Source organism: Pristis pectinata, chromosome 8, assembly GCF_009764475.1.
Source record: "Pristis pectinata isolate sPriPec2 chromosome 8, sPriPec2.1.pri, whole genome shotgun sequence".
Lineage (NCBI taxonomy): Eukaryota > Metazoa > Chordata > Chondrichthyes > Rhinopristiformes > Pristidae > Pristis > Pristis pectinata.
The window spans coordinates 3,850,300-3,877,556 of record NC_067412.1 but is presented as its reverse complement, the minus strand read 5'-3'; the positions used below and the strand labels follow the sequence as shown (position 1 = coordinate 3,877,556).

General features: G+C 43.4%; 1 protein-coding gene across 1 annotated transcript; it reads right to left on the bottom strand.

Annotated features, from left to right (window-relative positions):
- Window positions 1–9,032: 9,032 nt before the first annotated feature.
- Window positions 9,033–26,785, bottom strand: kdelr2b (KDEL endoplasmic reticulum protein retention receptor 2b). Its single transcript, XM_052022529.1, has 5 exons — window positions 26,466–26,785; window positions 14,954–15,054; window positions 13,303–13,461; window positions 11,774–12,026; window positions 9,033–10,030 (listed from the first exon to the last, which is right to left on the bottom strand). Exons 1-5 carry the CDS (start codon window positions 26,554–26,556, stop codon window positions 9,996–9,998), a joined length of 639 nt encoding a protein of 212 aa, XP_051878489.1. The 5' UTR covers window positions 26,557–26,785; the 3' UTR covers window positions 9,033–9,995.
- Window positions 26,786–27,257: the final 472 nt, after the last annotated feature.

The window sequence follows — 27,257 nt, the reverse complement described above, 5'->3', positions numbered from 1 at the left end:
CCACCCACCACAACACTCCCCCAGCAACCGCCAGCCGCTCAAACGTTCCGCCTGCAAAACCTCCCTCCACCCCGGCTGGGACTTGTTACTCCTGAATCTCGTAAACTTAAATTACTAAATAACCATTACTGGACGTGTGTGCTCAAAATGCAGCTCAGCCCTCGTAATCCTGGGGTCATTTTGACCTTAAAGGACAGGTCAGACAATACAGCTTCTCAAAATAACTTGTTCTTCACACTTCAAACTACTGAAACTCCCAGAGCTTTATTCATTGTTGAAGTGTAGTCACTGTTGTAACATGAGAAAGGCAGCAACCACCTGATCCCACGATAGCAATGAGATCAGTAAACAGATCTTAGTTACCTATTGAGCAAATGAATTGGGAACATGAGCCATTCGGCCCCTCAAGCTGTTCTGCTTTTTATAGGATGGCGGCTCATGGCTCAGTTCCAGGTTTCTCCCATTCCAGTTACCTTGCATCCCCTTACTTGAGTGTCTACCTACCTCTCTTTTAAAAGTACTCAGACTCTGTTTCCACCTCCCTTTGAGGAAGACGTTTCAAAAGACTCGTAATCTTCTGTCTTCAATTCAGGTGAGTTGATTGTCATATGAAATTCCTTGCTTGTAATGTAAACAGCGTACATGGTAATAATAAATTCAACAGTAAATACGGTGACAAGCGCCAAAAACAATGGAATAGTGCAAAGTATAGAACAGCAAACTGTAAAGAAATGTTAAAGTAACAATAAAAAGTTCAAGTTTATTGTCTTGGGCACACATACACAGGGTATAAATGCCATGAAAACTAGCTGTTTGCAGCAGCAGCACAGTACGTTACAGACATGACAAACATATGTTAACATAAACTTAAATTAACATATATTACGTATAACTTCCATGACAAAATGAACACAACGACACTAGTGCAAGTTGAGAGTGAAAGAAATATGGTCCGAGGCAGTGTTGGGGTTTTTCAGGTCAGTTCAAGAACCTGACGGCAGTGGGGAAGAAGCTGTTGTTGAACATTGAGGTGTGGGGTCTTCAGGCTCCTGTACCTCCTGCCTGATGGCAGCATCGAGAAGAGGGCACGGCCCTGATGGTGGGGGTCGCTGATGATGGATGTCACCTTCCTGAGACGTCACCTCTTGTAGATGTCCTCGATGGTGGGGAGAGCTGTACCCGTAACAGAAGTGGCTGAGTCCCACCACTCTCTGTAGCCTCTTGTGTTTCTATGCAATGCAGTTTCCACACCAGGCCGTGATGCAACCAGTCAGAATGGAAGAGACGACATTGACCCCAAGTTCTAGATTTTTCCTCAAGACATCCACTCGTGGTGTAGGAGCTGACATACTGATGTGGATAGAAGAACGGCTGGCTGACAGAAAACAGGGAGTTGGCATAAGTGGATCTTTGTCTGGTTGGGTGTACTGTTACGTACCAGCAACAATAGAAACACAGCGAGCCAGGTTTCCACGTTAAAATCTATGTATTAATAACGGCTTGTAATAATAAGAGAAAAGAAAACGTTAGATATTAGATACTGATCAAAATAAACCTAAGTGTGTGTGTGGCTAGTTCCCAAACCACCCAGTCTAGGAATAGTTCTCAAAATTTTATGATGGTAAACCAGTTCAGCTCAGCAAGTCATGAAGCAAAACGATGAGCAAAGGCTTCTGAAAACCACATTAAAATGTAGAGTAAAATGTAGAGTATAATATAGAGAGAAGGAGTTTATGAAATCCACAAGTTCCACGATGGAACCAATACGCCACCACAATCACCGAAGATCTCCATTGCTTTGTTCCGAAGTATCTGCCACACCGAGGGCACTCGACACGTGGCCACCCACAGAAGTACCTGTTTCCCGGTACAGGTTAAGGACAAAGTGGACTCCACAGATTGCTCCAAAAATCCATGTATGGATTGTAAAGTGACAGTCACAACGGTGCTTCACTCATAGATACAGAGACTGGCAGTCAGTGCTCCCAACTCTCTCTCTCTCTCTCTCTCTCTCTCTCTCTCTCTCTCTCTCGCTCTCTCTCTCTCTCTCGCTCTCTCTCTCTCTCGCTCTCTCTCGCTCTCTATCCTCTATTCTCCGCAGTTGCCAGCACTGCAATGAATCCTCCTTCAGACATCTGCAGCATTCCAGTTATAGAAGCTCCCTGCTCGTAGCAGTCACACACTACCATTCAGGCGCCTTAAAGGGACACTCATCAAGTAGCAACCTGGGCTCATAACAGTACGTAATGATCGGTGAGCCACAGGGGACAGAGCTGGAACTTGAACTTTTTACAATTTATATAACTGGATGAAGGCATAAAAGGCGTTGTTGCTAAATTTGCCAATGACACAAAGGCAGGCCGGGAAGCAAGTTGTGAGGAGGGCACAGGAGGTTACAAAGGTGGGTTAAGTCAGTGGGCAAAGATGTGGCAAGAGGTGGGGTTGGAAAATGTAAAATTATTCATTTTGGCAGGAAAAATGAAAGAGATATTATCTAAATGGTGAGCGATTACAGAGGGGTCCTAGTGCCTGATTCACAAAAGGCTAATGTGCAGGCATGGTTGGTAATCACTAAATCAAACAGAATGTTATTTATTGCCAGATGATTGAATACAGAAGTAGGAAGGTTATGATTCAGATAGATAAGGCACTGGAATACTATGTGCAGTATCGGTCTCCTTAATTAAAAAAGTATGCTAACGATCTGGAAGCAGTTCACACAAAGATTACTGAGTAATTAAAACAGGCTGTCTTAAGGGAAGAGGTTGGGTAGGCTAGGGTTGTATCCACTGGAGTTTAGAAGAGTGAATGGGAGATTGATTGAAACACTAAATCCTGACGGATCTTCACAGAAGAAAATGTGAGGATTCACAGATTGAGGAAAATGTTTCCTCTTAGAGGAGAATCTTGAATTAGTGGTCACTCTTTAAAAACAAGGGGTCATCTATTTAAGACAGGGATGAGGTGACATTTTCTCTCAGAAAGTAATGAGTTTTTGGAACTATCACGGCTTGGTACGGCAACTGCTCTGCCTGGGACCGCAAGAAACTGCAGAGAGTTGTGGACACAGCCCAGCGCGTCACGGACACCAGCCTCCCCTCCATGGACTCTGTCTTTACCTCTTGCTGTCTTGGTGAAGCAGCCAGCATAATCAAAGACCCCACCCACCCGGGTCATTCTCTCTTCTCTCCTCTTCCATCGGGTAGAAGATACAGGAGCCTGAGGGCACGTACCACCAGACTTAAGGACAGCTTCTACCCCACGGTGATAAGACTATTGAATGGTTCCTTTATACAAATGAGATGGACTCTGACCTCACAATCTACCTTGTTGTAACCTTGCACCTTATTGCACTGCACTTTCTCTGTAGCTGTGACACTTTACTCTGTACTGTTATTGTTTTTACCTGTACTACATCAATGCACTCTGTACTGACTCAATGTAACTGCACTGTGTAATGAATTGATCTGTACGATCGGTATGCAAGACAAGTTTTTCACTATACCTCGGTACAAGTGACAATAATAAACCAATACCAATACCAAAGGGCAGAATATTTTCAAGGTAGATTTAGATAGATACTTGATACACAGGGGGGTTACCATAGGTAGACAGGAATGGCTTACTAAATGGAAGAGCGGGCATGAGGGACCTACTGGCCTGACTTGTACGTTTGACTCCACGTCCACCCTGTCAAGATCTCAAGATCTTATATTTTTTTCCATCAAATTATCTCTCACTCTTCTACGTTCCAGTGACTACAAGCCCAGGCCGTCCAACCATTCATTAGAGAACCTGCTCATTCCAGGGAACAGTCAACTTGTTGGGACATGTTGACACACAGAGCTCCCCTTTCCTCTGAGCAGCGCAACGTGATCATAACATCCGTGGCACATGCAGTGCTGGTGTACACACCCATAAAAATTGCACAATGTGACCAACTGCTTTATATCACTGCTGTGGGCTAGGAACGATTGCCTGAATTTGTAATGTGCAGACAAAATTAACACTCTCTCTCGCTCTCTTTCTTTTATTTAATAAAGCACCTAATAGAACCATACAAAGTTTACAATATCAGAGACCATTTGGCTTATCACATGTGTGCCAGTCGATAAAATCTAAACCACTTCACCCCAGCTTCCAGGACAAATTCTTCTGTGGTAAATGTCATGACTCTTCAAGTGTATATCAGATTGTTTTTTTAAATGTGGTAAAGGTTTCTACATCTCCTGCAGTCCCCTCCCCTATCACCTCCCCCCCACCCCCAATCCTACTTTTCTTATCGAGTCATTGACTTACACAGTTCCTTCAGCCCAACTGGTCCAGGCCAACCAAGATGCCCCACCCAAGCTAGTCCCATTTGCCTGCATTTGGCCCATAACCTTCTAAACCTTTCCAATCCGTGTACCCGTCCAACTGTCTTTTAAATGCTGGTATTGTACCTGCCTCAACCACTTCCTCTGGCAGCTCATTCCAGAGATACCACCCTTTGTGTAAAAAAGTTGCCCCTTAAGTTTTATTAAATCTCTCCCCTCTCACCTTAAAGCTGTGCCCTCTAGTTCTTGATTCCCCAACCCTGGGAAAAAGACTGAGTGCATTCACCCTATCTATTCCCTATCTAGACCTCTATAAGATCACCTGTCAGTCTCCCACACTCTAAGGAATAAAGTCCCAGACTGTCCAACCTCTCCCTAATAACTCAGTCCCTCAAGTCCAGGCAGCATCCTTGTAAATCCTTTCTGCACTCTTTCCAGTTTAATAGCACCTTTCCTATAGCAGGGCGACCAAAACTGAGCACAATGCTCCAAGTGCGGCCTCACCAGTGTCCTGTACAACAGCACCGTGACCTCCCAACTTTTATACTCAAAGCCCTGACTTATGAAGGCCAGTGTGCCAAAAGCTGCCTTATTTAAAGATCTTAACCCCCTGGCATTTTGAGTCTTGAAGGAAATGAGTCCTTCAAGAATCGAAGACAGTGAGCAACATCCATCTGACAAACATCACACCCCAGAACTCACACAGTTACCACGGGGGAGGGAGTTCCAGATCGGAAGGTTAGAAATATGGCAGGATCGGGAATATTTTGTGTCACACAGGTACTGGAGGATTACGTCAGATTTTTTAAAAATGTTCATTATTAGTGACTCAGTTTCTCAATTGAAAGGCTACACCTCTGACAGTGCAGCACCTCCTCATTAACACCTGGCAGTGCGGGCACAGACGAGAAGCCTCTGCAATAGGGGTTGAACCTGGAGCCTTTCAATAGAGACAAGATGCTACCATTGAGCCAAGGCTGACACTTTGCTGGTTGACTGGGTTTGCAGTCCACATGATAATCAGATTCTCCTGCTGTTACACCTTCTGCATTGCTCTGGACTGTGGGCTCCAGCAAACACAGCTACAACCAAACCAGTTTCAGAACCACCCACTTCAATTCCACATCCCACTCCCACACCGACACGTCTGTCCACGGCCTCCTCTACTGCCACGTTGAGGCCAGGCGCAGGTTGGAGGAACAACACCTCGTATTCCGCTTGGGGAGTCTCCAACCTGACGGCCTCAACATCGATTTCTCCAACTTCCAGTAACCCGTCCCCTCTTTTTCTCTTCCGCCCCCCCCCCACTTTGTCTTCCTTTATTCCTGTGGCTCCCTTCCCCCACCTTGATGACCTGCCCATCTCCTCTCCTCCCTCCTCCATCATTCCATGGTCGACTGCTCTCTCCTACCGGATTCCTTCTTCTTCAGCCCTTTGCCTCTTAGACCTCACCTCTCAGCTTCTTACATCTCCCCCCTCCTCCCCCACCCACCTACCTTCCCCCCTCACCTGAACTCACCTATCCCCTGCCTGCGTGCGGTCCTCCCCCTCCCCCCAACTTATTCTGCCTTCTGCCCTCTTCCTCTCCAGTCCTGAAGGGTCTCGGCCCGAAACGTCGACTGTTCATTTCCCTCCACGGATGCTGCCTGACCTGCTGAGTTCCTCCAGCACTTGTTGCGTAATGCTCCAGATTCCAGCGTCTGCAGAATTTTTTCTCTCTCAGAGCCACCTTCCTTCACCCTTGTCCTGCTCACTCCCTCCAGAGTTTACCACTTTTACCTTTGCACAGTTGCTTCAGCAACTGGTCCCAGTGCTTCACAAAAGAGTCTGGATGTTGTGAGGAAATACTAACGTTTCCAAATCACAGCTTTCTGATGTGAAATCATATTGTTGTTCCTGCAGTATCACTGGGTCCAAATACTACAAATCCCATCCTACCACCAACATGCAGACTATTAGTTCCAAGCAGTAGTTCACCTTTACAAAGGCAATGAGGAGTAGCTAAAATACGTTCACATCCAGACAATGAAACGCGTAACAGGATTGAACTTGGCCTCTATAAGCCCAGGTCAAATGGGTAATTGACAGTCTAAGTGACGTAATGAGCATTTGGGCAACACACCAGTAAACAAGTCACTTCAAAGTACCCAGTCCCAGCAAATGAACAATAAAAACTAAATGCTGGGTAAGTCAGATCAGGCAGCACTTGTGGAGAGAAATGGTGTTGGCATCGATTGTCTTTGCAAAGTGAAAGGATACTTAAACTGAAGAACTGACCAGTTGACCTCAGAGGGGGGAGATTTCAAATGTTACATGCAGGATAACATCTGGGGAATGACAGATCGATTGACTTGTCCACAGAAATATGTTGCCAACCACAATGACAGTGAATCAGCTGTATGACTGCCAGCGGAGGAGAAATTATGGCAAAACCCTGCGAGAGGAAAGATGCCTTTAAGCTGGGAAGAGTGTGGAGATTTACAAGAATATTGCCAAGATTCGAGGGACAGTTATGGAGGGGGGTTGAGCAGGTTGGGACTTTTTCACTGGAGCATGGGAGAATGAGGGGTGATCTTACAAAATTATGAGGGGCATAGATTGGGTGAATTCATACAGTCTTTTTCCCAGGGTTGGGGAAATCAAGAACTAGAGGACATAGGCTTAAGGTGAGAGGAGAGGGGTTTATTAGGAACCCAATGGGTAACTTCTTCACCCAGAGGGTGGCAGGTGGAACGAGCTGCCAGGGGAAGTGGTTGAGGCAGGTACACTAACAACATTTAAAAGGTACTTGGACAGGTACATGGATAGGAAAGGTTTAGAGGGATATGGGTCAAATGGGACTAGCTTAGATGGGAATCTTGGTCAGCATGGACCAGTCGGGCAGTTTCTGTGCTGTATGACTCTATGTCTTGCGTTCTGCACACTGATGGACTCTTGACCGCACAATCTACCCCGTTATGGCCTTGCACCTTATTGTCTGTCTGCACTGCACTTTCTCTGTAACTGTGACACTTTATTCTGTTATTGTTTTCCCTTGTACTACCTCAATGCATGTGTAATGAATTGATCTGTACGAACTGTACCTCAGTACAGTACACTAGTAAAACCAATTCCAATGTCTCCATAAGTTCAGCTTAACTTAGCAAAGTGAATGCCAAGATAACTGCAGAAGAAAGCAGTTTTGCAAAAGTACGTACAAGACAGTAGACCAGGAGTTGCAATATTATAGTAGGTATAATGCAAGAAATAACAGGACATTTTCACATACAAGGCTGATAATCTATACAGAAATCATTAAATCCGTCATCCTTTCTGTTCTTCCAAGACAGTCCCAACGAATAATGTGGCACTATAAGCCAATGTAATCTCACTTTGCGGAAGTAGCTATCTCAAAAGGTTTATAAAGTTCCCGCTACTGTCTGTAAGGAGTTTGTACGTTCTCCCCGTGTCTTCACCGGGTGCTCCGGTTTCCTCCCACATTCCAAAGACGTACGGGTTAGGAAGTTGTGGGCATGCTACGTTGGTGCCAGAAGCGTGGCGACACTTGCGGGCTGCCCCCAGAACACTCTACATAAGAGATGCATTTCACTGTGTGTTTCAATGTACATGTGACCGATAAAGATCTTAAGCACGTAGACTGCATTGCATGAGATGAGTTGCTGGTTTGATGGAGGCACGTGGTTTCTTCCTCAACCACAGTGGCTCTCAGACAAAGACTACATGGGATTTGTGGTCAATTCCTGACAAGTGCAACAGGTGAAAAGATAGGAAAGCAGTGAGATTGCGGAGGATACCTGGTGGGGAACAGGAGCCACGTGTCCTCAGCTTCACACTGCAACTTCTCTCAGAGCAGGGTGAAAAAAAATCAAAAGCTGCCAAAGGATTAATACACAGTTTGGTACACTGTGAGACTAAAATAATGACCAACTCCCATTTATGTTACAAAGAAAATTGCTGCAAGCGACCACATTCTTAAATGTCCATGAATGCCAGAGTTAAAATCTGTAACTATAGAAAAAACTGGCAAGGTACTACTTGAAACCACATCTGGGCCAATCGTTCATTTGAATGGATAAGCAAAAATGCAGCACATCTCCCTAGCGAGAGGCATCAGACATTAAGGACAGAACCACATGGAGGCTGAGGAAACAACACTTCACACTGTGCAATCTGCACGTGATAAAACTCTTGGGGAATTTACTGAAAAATCCATTCAAACAAGGTCACAAAATGGAGAATCAAAAACTGAGAGTTGCTTAGTCAATATTTGTACTCGGGCATGTGACTGCTTTCTATCACCATCTAGAGTTTGTGAATGGACACTGCAAAGGAAGCCCAAACATGGGGAAAAGTGACTATTCCAAAAACTAAAGTAAATGATAAAAAGTTAAAAGTCCATGTTTTCAATCTAGGAGCCATTACTTTTATTTTGTGTCTTTTATTGATTGATTCAAAAGTGTACAATATGTTGCTACGTTAAAGCCATTTTGCAACATCAGTGGTACTTTGAGGATAGGATGTAAAATATTTCAAGGGACTCAAATACTTCCAGCCTCCCCGGTGTACACTGCAGAGAAGATGCAGGGGCAGGGAAGGAATGGAAGGGAAGTTTCAGTCGGAAAAATACTGCTAATTTAAAGCAAACATTCTTCTGGTAGCTTCCTACTTTGATAGCAACACTGAAAAGTAGACAAATGTGTCAGAACACAACAAGGGAAAGTTTTTCATAAAATGTTTATTGGGCAGTATCACAAGATATCATGCAACAGCTCAGTGTAAAAAAAACTACAAGATAAACCTCTCAATGTTTCAAAAGTAATAAGAGTGGTTGTCGAGGTCAACGATTCTAGGTGATTTGTTCAACAAAGTAAAACCCCCCAAGATCAAACTCAAAGCCTTATGGTCCCATGAATACTTAAACCATTATACTGTCCAAACCACTTTCCAATCAGTAATATGCACATCTAATGTAGTTAGGTTTTTATGATCTTTATTCATGTTCCATGTTCACATGTGAACATATGCCAAATGACAGAACATATGCATTCCATCTGAAGGTGGTTTAACCACTGATTGAATAAAGGAAACCTTGTCAGACAGATGACTAGGGTAGAATTCATTACATCAGCCTCGAGACAATTCTAGTGTTTTGAATGGTAGGTTGAAGCAAAAGGTGGCAGCTGGGGACAGAATCAACGAGTTTCAAAAAAAAATTTGGCAAATTCAAATAAATACAGCAAGTGGTTGGAAAATTACAGACCGGTTTTGTCCGTCAGATGTTGCGTTACAAAGTAAATTAACTGGGTCAGTCATTTCCAAATTTCTTTCAAACAATTTGCACTTAATCCTTGTAAACAGCTCAGCTAGAAACATGTGGTGCATTTCCTATCCAAGACTGTAAGATTTTGTTTTAAACCACTGCAAGTAATTCATCCTTTCAGCATATATTTTTGTAGAAAATATATTTTTACATTGTAATAAAAAAGGCAAGATGCATAAAACAGAAAACTGAAGTTTGTGGTCCATTATACGACAGATCAGCTGCTAACATTAACTTCAAATACTACTCAGTGTACGCCCCTGCTCTCTGTTTTAGGCATCTTACGCTCTTGGTTTTTGTGGTAATGCTTCCTTTGTGTGGAGACGACCAACGACAGAAGTTCTGACGATCTTTGGCACTTAAGCTGGCAAACTCAGCTTCTTTCCTTTCAGAACTAAAGGAATATGGAGAGAAAGAAAAAGTCATTATAAAGGCTGAGGTTTATTTAATGGAAATTTTTAAACCTTGACCTTGTACTTGCAAGTCGCCTCAAATAATCCAAAGCCTCCTACATGAAATTAACTACTTTAATGTGAAAAAGAAATGAGCAATCATAAAGCACCCAGCACATTCACACACTGACGGAGGTACAAGGCATGCTTCTTCCAAATAGTGCCAAGAATTAATATCATGAACCAGCTCTTGCTTAAAATCTTGTCCAATGCTGGTTAGACCACACTTAAGAGTACTGTGTCCAGTTCTGGTCGCCTCATTGTAGGAAGGATGTGGAAGCGTTGGAAAGGGTGCAGAGGAGATTTACCAGGATGCTGCCTGGTTTAGAGAGTATGCATTATGAGGAGAGACTAAGGGAGCTAGGGCTTTACTCTTTGGAGAGGAGGATGAGAGGAGACACGATAGAGGTGTACAAAATATTAAGAGGAATAGATAGATTGAACAGCCAGCGCCTCTTTCCCAGGGCACCAATGCTCAATACAAGAGGGCATGGCTTTAAAGTAATGGGTGGGAAGTTCAAGGGAGATATCAGAGGAAGGTTTTTTACCCAGAGTGTGGTTGGGGCATGGAATGCGCTGCCTGGGGCGGTGGTGGAGGCAGGTACATTGGTCAGATTCAAGACATTACTAGATAAGCATATGGAGGAATTTAAAATAGAGGGATATGTGGGAGGAAGGGGTTAGATAGTCTTAGGAGGTTTAAAGGTCGCCACAACATTGTGGGCTGAAGGGCCTGTGTTGTGCTGTACTGTTCTATGATACAAGAAATCCTAAGCCTCAATAGAATGTCAGCTGAAGTGGATCTTAAACCAGACTGAAAAAGTTAGGCAATTCACTCTCTAAATCAGCATCTTAACCCACTGAAATTGGCACCCAATACCAAGGAAGCTTTTACAACTATGGGGAAATAACTACACAATGCCAATAGAGTTGCTTCAGCTCCATTTGTCACTACCACACTAAACTCAGCCGTCAATCTAAAATCTTTCTGGTTAATGTGGTTTTTTTTTGCAAAATATGTAAAATGGTAGCAATTTGCAAAATAACCCCTTGATGTTTATTTTCTCTGCTAGGGTATGAAATGTACAATGCCACACTTCTCGTAATCCTTGGTGGCTAAAGACCGCCTTTTGAGTACAACTACTAATAGATCAGTATTAGTAGTTGTCTGATTGGCATCATCTGATAGTTTAAATACCAGAGCACACAATACAAATCGCAGAGATGTACATCAGGGGATGCTTTACACTTTTGAACTCATTAGGGGATCATTCTCTCTTCTCCCCTCAGGCAGAAGATACAGGAGCCTGAGGGCACATACCACCAGGCTCAGAGACAGCTTCTATCCCACTGTGATGACAACTGAACGGTTCCCTTAGCTGATGAGGTGGATTCTTGACCTCAATCTACCTTGTTGTGACCTTGCACCTTATTGTCTACCTGCACTGCACTTCCCTGTAGCTGTGACACTTTACTCTCTATTCTGTTATTGTTTTTAACCCTGTACTACCTCAATGAATTGATCTGTACAAATTAGTATGCAAGACAAGTTTTTCACTGTACCTCAGTACAAGTGACAATAAAATACCAAAGTAGACTGGGGTTCCCAAAATTTATTCTTAAATTTCTAGAAAAGATTCTGTATTTCTAATGCAGAAAAAAACCCACACCCTTCAAGAACTCACCTTTTGTAACATACAAATAGAAAAAGTCGCAGTAGAGGATGGTCTGAACCACTCCTGCCACAATAGCAATGAGGTCAAAGAACCCCTCAAAGTAATAGCGCCAGATCCAGTTGATAAGGTACAGGGCACGATACATGCCAAGGAAGAAGAGGTAATGAGTGGTGATGGTTTCTGCTTCACCGGTCTTACTGATCATGAAGAGCTGTGGCAGGATTGCAACCGATTCCAAATAGATTGAGAATGTCCACAGAATCTGGGAGAGAAAAGTTTTGATCGGACTTCAGACTCATTCAGGCTAAGTATTTTCTAAATAAACAGAAGGTGTACAGTTTGCTGACAAACTGCTTTGGCTTAATCAAGTTTCACATTTTAATACTAACAACAAAGACTGCAGCACCAATTCACTTTAATTAATGTTATTTGCATTCCATCCTGCAATGCATAGCAACCTCATGAGTCTTCACTGAAACCTCCCTCCAAACCTTGGTGTAGTTAGTCACCTTCCCAACCAGCTTGGTAATCTCACTTGCCCAACCGTACCTGAGTAACTGAAGAGCAGGTTCACACTGGGATAAACAGAGGGCAAAAATATTAACATTTCTGGCAAAATAATTCTGAGGCTTTAATGAAACTCTGTAAACTATACTTTACTTGGAGACCGTTGGGATAGAAGTGGCCAAACACACAGGGCTGAGAGTCCTTTGTACTGTTAGAATTAACAGGTTAATTTTCAGCTTACACAATTCCCAACCTGTAACAGGACAAAGGGCACAGTATATTACTGAACTAACACCCCAGATGTCGGAGGTCCGTTACCATAAATTCATCATTTGGAGTCAACATTGAAGTATCAGTCTTGACAATCCAAACAGTGTTCTTCAGCAAAGGTAGATTTCTATTGTCCATCCTTAATTGCCTTTGAAGCTGGTGGCGAGAGCTCTGTTCTGTGGAGGTTTGACTTAACTTTTAAGGATTTTCTGGCTGCTATGGAGGGCAGTTGTGAATCAACTACATATTGTGGGATTAAAATCACCTACAGGTCAGATCAGCTGGCTTCCTTTCATCAGGTTATACCATCCCCTCCTCTAGTCCATCCCACATACTGTTGGCGGATCAAGCATTAGGACAGAGGAGACTCTTGATCATCGCACTCAGAGCAGCAACTTCGATACACAATGCAAGTTAGTGTCCTGTAATGATTTGACCCGTATGATCAGTGTGCAAGACAAGTTTTTCAATGTACCTCAGTACAAGTGACAATAATAAACCAATACTTGTTCCTCTGCACCACTCTACGGGCCACATCATAAGGAGATTCTGAAGGCTAAATGCTTACTGCGGAGGAAGTCTTTTAATGAGTTTTCTTCTGAGGTACTTCCTGTGGAAAGCCCTGTCAGCTTCTCAGTTGGGTATATTACTGGGGCATCAAGGAAGACTAAGCAACTTAATCCAATCAAATTTAGTTAAAAAGTTTGCAGAAGTATCTTTAGAAACAGTTTACAAATCTGAATTCAAGTGAAATAGTTTACCTCCATTGGAGAGAAGTCATGATTGACCAGGAAAGACAATCCACCAACAGGGACAACCAGGAATTCCACCCGGAATGTGTCATGGTTTCCATCATATGTAGCCTTAAACTTGAAGTAGATCATGTACACTGTGGCAAAGGAACAAGCAATGTAGATGATCTGTAAAAACAAATAAATTCACCATGGTTCAGCAGATGGATAAAAATCCTGGTCCACGAAGACTAGCAGTGATCATGGAAGCTTATATTTGCTTACACAGAACCTTAAAAATAATTCAGAAAGTGCAGTGCAGCCACAGATGTTATAAAGCAGATTTAATACAATCATCTTTGAAACAATTGGTTTGGTTCTTTAGTGGGAGGGGAGAAAGGTGGGGAAGATGAAGAGGAAATTTTTTTTTTTATTAACTTTTCAGTTTATGAGCCCATTAGCAAGATATGCATTTAGTGGGCATCCTTAAGTGCCACTGAGAACATAATGTCAAGTCCTTTTTGAACTACTGCAGTCCTTCTGAAGATGCTTCCAGTGTTGTGGGGTATAGAGTTCTAGATTTAGATTCAAAAAATGTTGTAGAAACAACAGGATGTTTCCATGCAAATAGTGTCCAACCAGATGGCAACGTTTAAGTTGGATAGGTTACTAATCAAATGGAACACTGTGCGCTGGTGTTGAGCTCCTTGTGTGGGAGCTGCAGTCATCTAGGCACATGGAGAGCATTTCATCACACTCCTGAAGGTGGCAACTGGTGAAAAGGCTGAGGTGGGAGGAAGTGAGTCACTTACCACAGGATATCCAGCCTCTGATCTGCAGTAAACGCCACAACGTGTGCGGGGGGTGCTTGGACGAGTTTCTTGTCAACGGTGACGTTAAGTAATCAATAGTGGGGGCCCAGAGAGATGGTAAGTACCATTAAATATCCAGGGGAGGAGGCTAACCTGTTGGATATGGCCATCATCTGTCACAGATGTTATTCATCACTTATCGGGCTGTGCCCAGATGTTGTTGCACGCAGGCATTTTACAACCAGAAAATATCCCCATCTGACTATGATATAATGAAACAACAGAAGATAATTGAGCCTACAACATTGCCTAAGGAACTCTGCTATTTGCTCCAAGGTTCAAATACAACCATCTTCCCGTGTCTGAGGTGTGACTCCAACCACTGGTATTTTATCTCTCAATGCCTATGAAATCAGTTCCAACAGAGCTGACAGACAGGGAGTCCAGGACCAGGGAAAGCCACTTAAGACTGAGATGAGGTTTCTTCTCCGAGAGGGGTGAAGATGTGGGATGCAGAACAGAGCTTTTACCAGAGCCCCTGACGCCACAACTGCCCACCTTGTCAAATGCAGCCACGTTTGAACCAAGATTGTGATGAGGGCTGGAGTCTATTGAAACCAAAGCTGGCCAGTGAGTGGGGTATGGGAAAGCAAGTGCCATTTAATAGCACTGTTGACACCTTCCGTCACTGAGTGAGAGCGGACATATTGGGCAGTAAATGGCTGTATAGAATTTAACCTGCTTTTACTTTGAACAGGTAGCATCAGGGCAAGTTTTCTACGTTGTGACTGTGCTGGAAAGGTAAAGGAGCTTTGCTCCACCACACTTCAGTGCTCCAGGAGATACTGTGGCCACGGTCTGAAATTTACCTTCATGCAGCTGTTGTAGAAGGAGATAAAAATGGTGAACAGATCCAAGTATCGAGTGACAAAGACCAAAGCAAACAGAATCTGACTCTTCCCAGAGATTCCTACAAAACAAGAAACACAGCAACTTTAAACAGGACAGGCACTCCAAAAATATTCAAATGGCATATCCGAGTTTTACCTCAAAGACTAACTTAATGCACACGGGTTAATGTTCACCATGGTTACTTGAAGAGCATAAATGGTGATTCTTAATGACAAGTTTGTCAGCTAATCTAGTGACAACTGCTTATAGTGAAGGGCAGGACCATGGTGATTGTTAGATGAGCAAAGACCAAAGTCTATTTAATTCATCTAACAACAAAGTTGTAAAAATACAGTAATGTAGCTGCTGACCAATCACAGCAAATAATTAAACCACAGCAGAGCCAGACATGAAACCCCTAGTGGAAGCTTTAGGAACAACAGGTCCAAGATCACCTGACAGCCCCCAAGCTACAATCACAGGTCATAGCTTCATCAACTATTTAAGTGAATGAAACAGTACTGCTTTATGGTTTTCACTGCAAGTACACCATCTACTCACAGAAATATTGCTTCTGCACCCTGGATTTTATTTTGTATTGGAGAATAAACCAAGTTCTGTTTTGAAAAAGGTGGATTAGTTCTTCACAAGTTACATCACCGAGATTAAGAATCCTATGATCAATCATATTCCATTACAACCTTCACTCTTCAGTGAGAATACACTTAAGCACTCCTTATAATCCAATCTTTTTGTAGGAAAAAAAAGGCTATTTGGCCCTTCAAGCCTGCTACACCATTCAATATGTTGTCTGATCATCTGCATTCAGTAACTTCTCCAACTTTCTCCCCATATCCCCTGATCTCTCGTCCCCAGAAAAATATTCAAAAAGGATATATTTAATGATTTGGCTTCAGATATTTTGTGTTGTCAAGAAACTCCAGTCTTGACTATGAGAAGAAATCTCATCTTGGTCTTAAATGGCTCCCCTCTGGCCCTGGATTCCCCAGCCATCAGGAACATGCTTCCTGCATCTAATCCATCCAGTAAGCAAAGCACTTGGAGGAAACCCACATGGTGACAGAGAGAATGTGCAAATTCCACACAGTCAGCATTGAATCTGGGTCGCTGGAACTGAGGGAACAGCTCTGTTAGCTGCACCAATGTGTCGCCCCTCAATCTATTTGGCACTATACAGACCTTATGACTGATAGTGAAAAACAAGACATTAGTGCAAAAAAAAAAGTCTTTCTTCACTGTCTGGTATAAGTTATGTTTGGTGTATTGTCTGAACCTACACACACGTGATGCTGCTGCAAGTTTTTCCATTGTACCTGTACCTGACCATGACAATAAAATCAGCTCTACTCCCAATGCCTGGCTTCCTGCTTCTAAAAACTCTAGTAATTTCAGTAAATTTATTGTATCCAAACCCTCCAGTTTCCATTTCTACAATCAATTCCCGATGTGAATAACCCTGCTCTGCATTTGATGCAATGCTGCTCCTTATTACTGAACTTTTTTGGCCACCAATCTGTGGAAACATTCAGCAAATGCATAGAAAAGGAATCGACAAATTAATCTGAAATAAACTCAAAATGCTGGAAATCACAAAGTAGTTAAACCATGTTTCTAGCTTCACAGCTGACCAGTGAGTGTTACCAAGCTGTTCATTTCATGTTCCCAGAATCTTCATATTGTTTCGCTTTCATATTAATCCAAAAGCAGGGTTGACATTTTTTTCCTCTGAAAGAAAACATAACAGCAATGGCCATCCATTTTTATGCTGGTCATGAGGTTACCACACTAAAGTAACAACAGTGGACTATTGTACAATCCTGCTTCATAAGTTAAAGGTTGAAATACCACTCAGCTGAACTGCCAACTTAACATCAGCAGCAGACCCTTTGTACAATCATCTGAGAGATTGTGGTCTCCTTTCAATTAGAAGTGGATTGGTGGCAGCACAGCTGAAACACGTGCATGCACAGAATTCTGCCAACTGCACACAGTTCCAAGAGCATTGGTTTGACATGTTTGCATTAAGGCAGGAACAGAGATTACAGGTTTTGGCATACACTTGTAAACCTAAATCATTCTGTGGTTCAGAGTACAAGACGTTGAGATAAAATGAAAATGCCACAAATTAGTTAGTTTCAACACAACGCATAATGGAAGAATTCCCAGGATAACCAAAGAGTTATTTTAAAACAAGTTCTGCTTCCAGAGCATTTGCTCACAACTCACTACAAAAGTTTATTCTTCAGGTAAAGGGTATTTATAAACCTTTATATACCAAAAGATAAAGGCTCTAACATTGCTACTTGAGGAAACTGATGATTGAATAATTGGGAACTCAGCAATAGCTTGCATTGAAACCCAAGACTAAACCATTAGTGGATTGCAAATCAAGTTAAAAGGCAGCATCAGGCATTAGTAGCAGTGTTGCTTAGCAATCCAACACAGACTAAGTTCAGTTCACCATTTTAGAGTCTCAAATTCAGCTAGCAGGTAAAAAGTGATATTGGAAGCTGGAGTGGGTGTAGAAAATCAGAGTAAAACACCAACATGCCATCCACTCTCCCTACCCCCCAAAAGTACTAAATTAGAGCACATACCTAGAACTTGCATACAAACACAACAGAAATAAGACAACGCACCATTTTCTGTACGTGGGCCATCATTATCACTAGTGGGTCAATAACACCAGTTTAAAATGCTCCAAGAATATGCTTTTGACCAGGAAAGTTATGTTACTGGAATAGGTGTACAGAACAACAAGGGCTGGAGGAGGGGGGTGAGGAGTCAGATGGAGGCAAGGGCAACTCTCCTCCAATAATCATTGTACAAGGAGAACGTGTGCGCTTAAATGAGTCTCCAAAAGCAGCCAAGTTTAAATTCCTCCGCACACTCCAGTGGCCAAAGTGCCACTTTTGCCTCCCTACCCTCCCAGGGATACTGCCCTCTGCTGACCCAGTTCCAGGTATCAGGTGCTTTGGATACCTTGCCAAGTAAACCCCATGCTCAATCTCTGGAAGGTAAGCAAAAGCAGGGGAAATATAGCCAAGACAAATCACAAATGCATTAGTGATAGACGAGCTTTAAAAAATTATGCAAGCTTAACCTGAATTCAAAATTAGTAGAACTTGACCAGGTGAAGCAAAAGATTGTTCAGCTTGTCTGAGAACCAGTTCAGCAGCACCCATTAACTCACTGGAATGTAAATACCCAAAAATTTTAACAGCTATCGTGTAAACACCCAGGATCCAAAACTCAAGAAACTTGTACTTTGCACAAAAGCTGGCTAATCTAAGGAGCTGTGAGTGGAACAATACAACTCCAAGATATTTGTCAGGCAATGACTAGATACCATTGGAAAGCAGTTAACTCTAGATAGATATAATGTACTGCAACAGGTGTTATAGCCATTTTGATACTTGCTTGACTGACCTTTGTAAAAATAGCAGTGAAGAGGACAGATTTACACAAAAAAATTACTTGCTGTCACACATAAATGGGCTTCCTTCATGTCCCTGCAGCTGGACAGAATTGCTTAATACTGCAGTCTCATACATATGGGACCAGAAAAACTCTCAAATGTACTTTAGTGTTTAATCTCTAATGGATGAAGGAATACAAGTGTCCAGCTTTGAAAAGTGAAGATTAAATTGTAATAAAGTTACATTTACACTCTAACTTTAGCATAAGGTTTACAGCATGACTTGGAGCCAGGTCTTAACTTGGCTTAACCCAAGTATGGGTGTTAGGTACCAAAAAAATTGCAAGTCCTTGGGCTTGAGCCAGATCTATAAATAAATGCATTAAGAGTCAGTATTGTGGGATGTGATAGAATTATTTAAGTGGTAACCTGTATGTGGAGGCAGGAAGTCTGGGCAAGGTTCTTAATGAGTTTCACTATGATGCTGGTAAGGTAAACTGAGTGCAAGCCATTGATGGGGCAAACAGAGGGAAAGGTATTTCTCATCCTTGAAAATGACAAGGCCCGGACGAAATATACATCAGACTGTTAAATTGCAGAAGCTCTGATGACAATTTTTAAAACCTCTCTGGTCTAGTGCTGGAAGACAGGCGGGCTACTAATATTGCATTGCTTAAAGGGGATGCAGGAATACAAAACAACTTTGGCAGTGGACAAATTATTCGAATTCAGTCTGAGATACAGTGTTGACTTTCATTAGAAAGACAGATTAATTAAGGACAGTTAGCATGCATTTGTTAAGGGAAGGACATGTCTGGCAAACATGACTGAATTCTTTGAGGGGGTCAACAGGAGGGTTGATGAGGGTAGTGCATTTGATGGACTTTTGACAAGGTCCCACTTGGCAGGCTAGTCCAAAGAGTAAAGACCCATGGGATCGAAGGCAGAGTGGCAAATTGGATCTAACGTGGCAAGGTCATTGTTGGTGGGTGTTTGTGTGACTGGAAGGCTGCTACCAGTGGGAATAGAGGGGGTTTGGTGTGCAGTACTTCTATCCCGCCTATGTATATTATTGATTTAGACCTTAATGCAGGGGGCATGATAAAGTTTGCAGATGAATCAAAAAATGGTTATGTGGTTGACAGTGAGGAGCTTTAGACTGCAGGAAGATATTTATAGTCTGGTCAGTTGGCCAGAAAAGTGAAAAATAGAATTTAATTCTGATATAATACATTTGGAGAAGTGAAAGCAGGCAAGGGAATGTGAAATGAATGGGCAGAGATCAAGTGGTATGGAGGAACAGAGGGACTTTGGCATATTCACAAATCCTTAAAGATAGCAAGGCAGGTCAATGAAGTGTTATAAAGGCATAAGGGAAACAATCTTTTATTTACCACACAATACAAAAGGAAGGTTGACCTGGTACAATATTAGTTAGGCTGCAGCTCAAGTACTGCATGGAGTTCTGTCACTCCATTGTAGAAAAGGTGCAATTACATGAGGCTGGAAAGGAGATCCATGAAGATGCTGCTGGGATTGGAAAATTGTAGCTTTACGAGGAAAGATTACAGAGGCTGGGGTCTCATTCTTCAGAACAAAGGATGCTGCAGAGAGATTTGTACAAGGTGCATAAAATTACAATGAGCTCAGAAAGAGTAAATAGGAACAACTCATTTCCCTTCATCTGGACTATTTCCAGATGAAAGGTCTCAGCCCAAAATGTCGACTGTCCATTTCCCTCCATAGATGCTGCCCGACATGCTGAGTTCCTCCAGATTCCAGCATCTGCAGTCTCGTGTCTTCACTTCCCTTAGAAGTTGGGTCAAAAACCAAGGGGTATAGTTTTAAAGTAATTGGTAGAGTGTTTATAGGGAGATGAGGAAAAACACTTTCACCTGGAGGGTGGTGAGGACTGGAGATCATTGAAAGGGTGGAGGAGACAACATTCAAACTGTGCCTGGATGTGTACTTGAAGAGCCATGACCTGCAGGACTATGGATCCAGCACTTGAAGGTGAAATTTGACTGAAGGGCTCTTTCAACTGATGCAGAAACAATTAACCAAATGGTTCAGTGTTGTAGAATCGGAAAATTCACTGCAAACCAGGACAGTGCAGGGAGCACAGGAATAGCTTCCTACTTCTCAATATATTGGTTTCACTGTAAAATATGGCAGTCAGGGCCCAACTGTGTGTGACACGTTCAGGTAAGAAAGGAAAATAAGTACAGGTGGGTTCAGATTGGCCATGGTTGGATCGGAATTATATACCCGAGCAGATCTCTAAGGTGGCTACCATAAACAGCTCCAAGGCATTTCACCCACCTCCCAAAATTTCCAAGCTAAATCCCCACAGGTCTAAATATCTCCAGCACTTTGTCTGTAAACTAACAAGTTGGGTTGGGGTTTGCAAAACCTGTCATTCTTCAGTTTCAGACTCTGCAAGGCATGTTAAAGATTTAAACACTTAGAAGTGGAACTATGGTCAATGTATATGGGTTTCATGGCTTTCCAAAGTATGGCTAGACTAATGATCCACAACTCCCAGCCTATGGGAAGTTCTCATTCAGCCACCCTGCAGCAACAACTCAATGCAGCTCCTGATTGGCTGGTTCTTTGTGAAGCATGGGGCCCTCTCACTGTAAACGGCAGGACTCACCCTTAGGAATGCTATGACAGCTGATCCTGTCACACAGCCAGGTTACCAGTTGTCAAAACATTACAGACTTTGAATGTCTGTGTCCCTGACATTCAAACATAGAAAAGTATTCAAAATTTTAAAACCTCTAAATTTGTCTAAAGTTAAAACACTAGAAAACACTGAAATGCATTATTTTATCTATTAAAAAACATGGATGTAAATTACCTGGAACTTGCCTATCCTCCTGTTCACTAACAGATTCAGCAGAGTGATTTACCAGTGCAATTAATCAGGAATTACAGAAAGTTGGCACACTGCCACTGGACTCCATAAAGAGTTCAACAGAGCAGTCAGAATAAACGTGGCAAAGATCTCCCCGGAAGTTCGAGACTTCCACATTGGCAAGTTGCTTTCAGAAGTGCTTTGAACCTCTTCTGCAAAAGTTGTGCCCCATTGAGATAACAAAGCAAGGGCTGAACAGATTTGACCACAGTAAGCAATGAAAGCACAGGGAGACAGACACACCAACAAATGCATTAACTGCTCCCAACCAGATTGAAGGCCTAGCTACATGCAGTTTCCCCCTATACTTCCGGGGGGGGGGGGGGGGGGGGGGGAGAGTCATTCAATTAGTTTTTCAGCCATGAGTGTTAGTGAGATTAGGAAAGGGAAACCTAATGCAAGCTGACAAGTTAACGTCAGTTCACCCTCAAAATGAGCTAAATTCAGAATATATTTTGTCAACACATCACCTCAAGAAACCACTAACTGCAGGAAGGTGCAAATGCCCAAATACCTGAGAGAATCATTAACCACCATGCACATTTTAACCAGCAAAGTCAAACTCTCCCATTAAACAACTAACCCCAAACAAAATGTGAGATTTTATATAGTACATTTCACTACCCAAAAATATCACAAAGTGCTTCAGAATCAATGAGGTGCTTTGTTACTACTGTAATGTAGGAAAATTGCAGCAGCTAACTATCCAGCTCCTACAAGAGAAAGGAGGTAACAATGGGGGAAATCTGTTTCATTGAAGGTGGTTGACTAGAACATGAAGAATTCCTCACTCTTTGCTCTAACCATGGGACTGTTTCACTCTAACAGCTCATTCCAAGAATGCCATATCAATGCCCTCAGTTTTAGCTTAACTATCAGCCTGGATAATATGCGCCGGTCTACGGAGTGAGATAGCTCATCTTGGATATTACTATTAAACTAAAGTTGCCACAGTGAAATCTGATGACTAATATGAGCATCAGGCAAGACAGTGAACCTGGACCACTGGATCACTACAATTCTATTGAAAGCCAGAACAATACAGAGGGGCCACATGGCCAACTCTTACTTTTGATGTTCTTACATGGCACATGACAAATCACATCACTGATACCATGCTTCAATAATGCACATCTACCAACCAGCCCAAAGTTCCCCAAAACTAAAATCTTCTGCTAAAAATTTAAGTGACATAACCAATTGGGGATCCATTTTCCCATTCCCTAGACCTGTTGATCTTTGCTATTTGAAACACCTACCACAGAAGTTCACCTCCCCACACCAGACTAAGTTGGACCTGAAACATGGGACTGTGTGTAGGAGGGTAGTAACAAGGGAAGCAGTTCCACAACAGGTGGACTGTTCTACAGCAACACTAAGAGCTCAATACATCGTGCACCACACCTTGTAGAACTGGGTGGAATCACTTATGCTTCTGTGCAAAGGGCCTCGTCATCAAAACTTAAGTATACGTAGCAGGAAGCTGCTCCACCTGCTTTCACAAGGTCCAACATGGAGTCTAATAAGGAGTCTTTCAAGTGCTGTTTAACAGTGGTTGCGTTACACCAGATGATTTGGGGAACACTGGATACACGGTGATAATTCTCATAAGGGGCAATAGATGTTCTAATTTTGGAAAAATGTACAATTTTAGTTTAATATAGTTGACTAGTACAGACAATTACAAAATAATTAAAACAACATGTGGGAAACAACTGTGCCTCTGCATTATAGCTTTCTAAGCAGAACATCAAAGACTGACTGCTCAAGCAGTTTATGGTGCAGTGAAAATATACCTTGTTTACATTTCCCAACTGCAAGCCAAATGATTAACTAACTGGGATAATGGTACGACACAGACAGGTTTAAAATGAGGCAGAGAGAGAAGTTGGTGGGGCTCAGAGGGACAAACACAAGATCCAGGTGGGAGAAATCACATCAAATGGCAATTTCAGGGAACTCTTGAAGGAATCTGTAATTCAGGCCAGTCACAATCCCCAGCAACGCAGTTCCAAGTCTGGGAATATCCATTAGAAGAAACATTAACAAGGCAGCATCCACTCCTTTCTTTATTTGCCAAGGCAAAATTTAGCACTTGCAGCTAACTGATAAATGTATTAATATACATTTAGCAATGGAGGGTTAGGGTCAACTCCGATGAGTATTGATCCCAATCCCAAATATGAATCTAAACTATAATAGTTGTGTTTAAGAAATGGCAGTTGCTCTAACTTTTAGTCTCAAATTCAGGATAGGCCTCCATAGAGGAGAAATTAATTGGACAAGAAATTCTTCCCATGCAGAGGAGTTGTTCAAAGAACTCAGCAGGAAGAAATTAATCAGCAGTTAATCCCCTGGGCTTGTTCTACTTTGCATATTGTTGGCTAAAGCAGTCAGGTGCATAGATAGTGCTTTGAGTTAGCAGGTTGTCACTGAAGCAAAAGAGCTGCAAAGCCCTAAGCAGACAGATGTGCATCTTGAAGGACAGCATAGGTAGGTGTGTAATGTCGTACTAATGCCACAGAGAAGTTTTAAAGTCCACCAAAGAACTACAAATCAATCAAAAATGACTGAGTGAACATTTGATATGCTTTATACTACAACATGGATCATGAAGAACTGCTTTCACCAGACATTCATCCTTTTGACACTTTAGTATACAGTCAAAACATTGAACATTATCCAGGATCTGTACCTCACCTTCAAGTCCCATGCAAAGAGGAACAGGAAACTACTAGCCCTTAAAAAGGCAGCTAGTTCAACTTCTACAGTATCATTCTTAATTAAATGTGGAATGTCACTGGCAAGGTGCTGGTAGTATCTTCAAATTGCACTACAACTGTTCACTCACATAACTAATCTGTGCATCAGTACCTAGTATGGAGAGGAAACTTAGGGGATAAACATCTGTTTGCCTAAATGCTTTATACAAAAGCATGGCAAAAAACAGCTGGTATGAAAGAGAAAGTAACAGTTTCAGATCAATGACCTTTTGTCAGAACTGCTCCCCTCCACATATGCTGCCTGATTGGCTGAGTATTTCCAGCATTTGTTTTTATTTTAGATTTTACTTTGCTTTTGAACAAGGCAGATACACAGCACTTAACTTGGGCATACAAGTTGAAGGTTGGTTAGCCTTTATAAATCCTACAGAGGTTCTTTCAAATACATGCAGCATTAAAATCAGTGGGGAAAACAATGAAGCTAAGGGCAGCATGACATTAAAATGTTTATGAGGCAAACAATATCTGCATAAAAATCAGAGTTTGGAGTTTAAATGTACAAGCCATTTCCAAGCCTTTAGAACCCAATCACTGCAACCTCTTTCACTGCCACTTTTGATGTGAATCTGGTGGGCCATCCTGTGACTTTTGAAAATGAAACGGATTAGTTCTGTCATGTCACCGAAATCCTATCAGTTAGTATCACAGCTTGAACTAGTTAAACCAACTAAGATGCTTATTTAAATTATATGGTTAAAGACAAAGGTTTGGATATCTAATGCACTGCCATCACAAGACTAGACATGTAAAGAGGCCAAGCTACACAACCTTGCCACGTTTGACAAACATAACCTGTTGTTAATGTCCAAGAGCAATAGCCGTCAGGAAAGAAAGGTCAAGTAAATAACGTAAGCAGAGTTAATTCAGGGAAAAGTGATTTGTTTATCAATGAATGTATTAGAAACAATATTCTGCAGTTCACTCAGTAATCAAAACTGAACATGGCTTAGTGCATTGGAGTCCAATGGAATGTCACTGGTGATCAGGCATTAGGTCAACTTACCAAGTCCTCCCATCACTGAGGACTGGGACACTATCCCCTTAGCTGCAAATAACCCCACAAACCATTATGCCAATAGATCAGGCTGCTTCAGTCAAATAAGCAGCTTATTGCACTGACAGTTGTAGTTTTAATCAAACTTCAATAGTCTGCATTTGGAGAGGCCCAACCAAGCTCTTCACCAGGGAAGTGAACCTACCCAAGCACATACATAAAGTACCTGTATAGAAGTTTCTGAACATCTTGATTTGGGGACTACAACAGTTCCAGTTTATACATCGACAGTTTACCAGATACCAATCAGAAATTCTAGTTGGGATTATTTCCCATTTTAACTTAGAGACACAAAAGTAACAGAGCTGAAAAAGTGCAATGAGCAGCAAGGTTTGGCATCGTCAAGAATTTGAGTGGTCCAAAAGAATGTTCAAACACTTAAAATTTATGCATCGTTTATATTTCAGTAATGCGAATTTTAGCGAGTGTTTGCAATTTACACGCATGCGTTCGAGAGATGGTAGGGAAACAAAGGGCAGATTTGCAAACAAAGCAACGTTGTTGCATTTTCCTCGCAATGTCCAAACCAACACTGACTTGTGCCAAATGCTAAACAGCACACCCCCAAAGTTAACAGTTCTCATTCGAAGTTCCTTCATCTTTTGCAGAGACGAAGACAACTCCCTCACCATGCCTACAAGCGTCTGCCACGTCAGAGGACGACCGTCAAACTGACGGCTCTACAATGGCCCGGTGGGTGGGGAGAGAAGAGTGAAGTGCAGAAATAAAAAAAACAGGATTAAATAAAACAAGAGCCTTTGGAACAATCCCCTAACATTAGTTATTCCCCACAAACGCTCTATGCATGAGATGAAAGCATCCTTTAGGACATTCACACTCCTTGCAAACTTGCAAAGAACCAGAAACTCATTGAACCTCCCTGCGTCCAAAGCGGTTGCAAACCGAAACCCAGCAGCAATGGTTCGGGGTGTCAACAGACGCCGCAGAGAGATGATGCGAGTGAGTGAGTGAGTGAAGTGGTAACTGACCGCAGCCCTGGACAGGCTGCAGGGTCCTAAAAGAGCGGCGCAGCAGCCGTGCCATGAGGCGGCCAGCACCTGGACACAAGGGGGAATGAGGTGGACGGGGGGACCCTGCGGCGCCGGGCCGGTACCCAAGCAACCGGCCTACCGTGGGCCACCGGCCGGCGTCCATCGCCCGGATATTTTTTTTGGTTAACATGCAACTTGTAAATGAAAACCAAATAAAGGTTTAACAACGGGAAGGCAAATTCCCCTCGCGTTTGCCTCGGTGCCGCCGCCGCCGTCCCTTCCCAGCTGCAAACCGAGCCTACCGGCGCACGACCGCGTCTTCCATATCTTCAGCAGCAGGATGATGATGGCCACCAAGTGCGAGAAGTCGCCGGTCAACCGAAAGATGTTCATGGCGGGCGGGCGGGCGAGCGAGCGTGGCCGTGCGAGAGAGGAGAGAGAGAGGGAGAGAGAGAGAGAGAGGGAGCGAGTGAGAGGGAGCGGAGCGGCGCCGTCCGACAGCCCGACCTGAGGCAGCTCCTCCCCGGCAAAATGGCGGCGGCGGCGACGTGGCCCGGGGACGTGGCCAGCCGCCCGGAGGCCCCGCCCCCTCCTGGGCCGCGCGCGGCACCATGGGACGGCCGGCGACGTCATCCCTGCCGGCTCAGCACCCACGCTGGTCCCGCCCCTCGGTGCAAGCCACGCCCACCAACGCCGGCCAGCAAGGGGTGGGGGGGAGGAAGCCACGCCCACCAACCCCGGCCGGGCGACGCACTAACGTCATCCCCGCCGGCTCAGCACCCACGCTGGTCCCGCCCCTCGGTGCAAGCCACGCCCACCAACGCCGGCCAGCAAGGGGTGGGTGGGGAGGGGGAAGCCACGCCCACCAACCCCGGCCGGGCGACGCACTAACGTCATCCCCGCCGGCTCAGCACCCACGCTGGTCCCGCCCCTCGGTGCAAGCCACGCCCACCAACGCCGGCCAGCAAGGGGTGGGTGGGGAGGGGGAAGCCACGCCCACCAACCCCGGCCGGGCGACGCACTAACGTCATCCCCGCCGGCTCAGCACCCACGCTGGTCCCGCCCCTCGGTGCAAGCCACGCCCACCCCCTGGA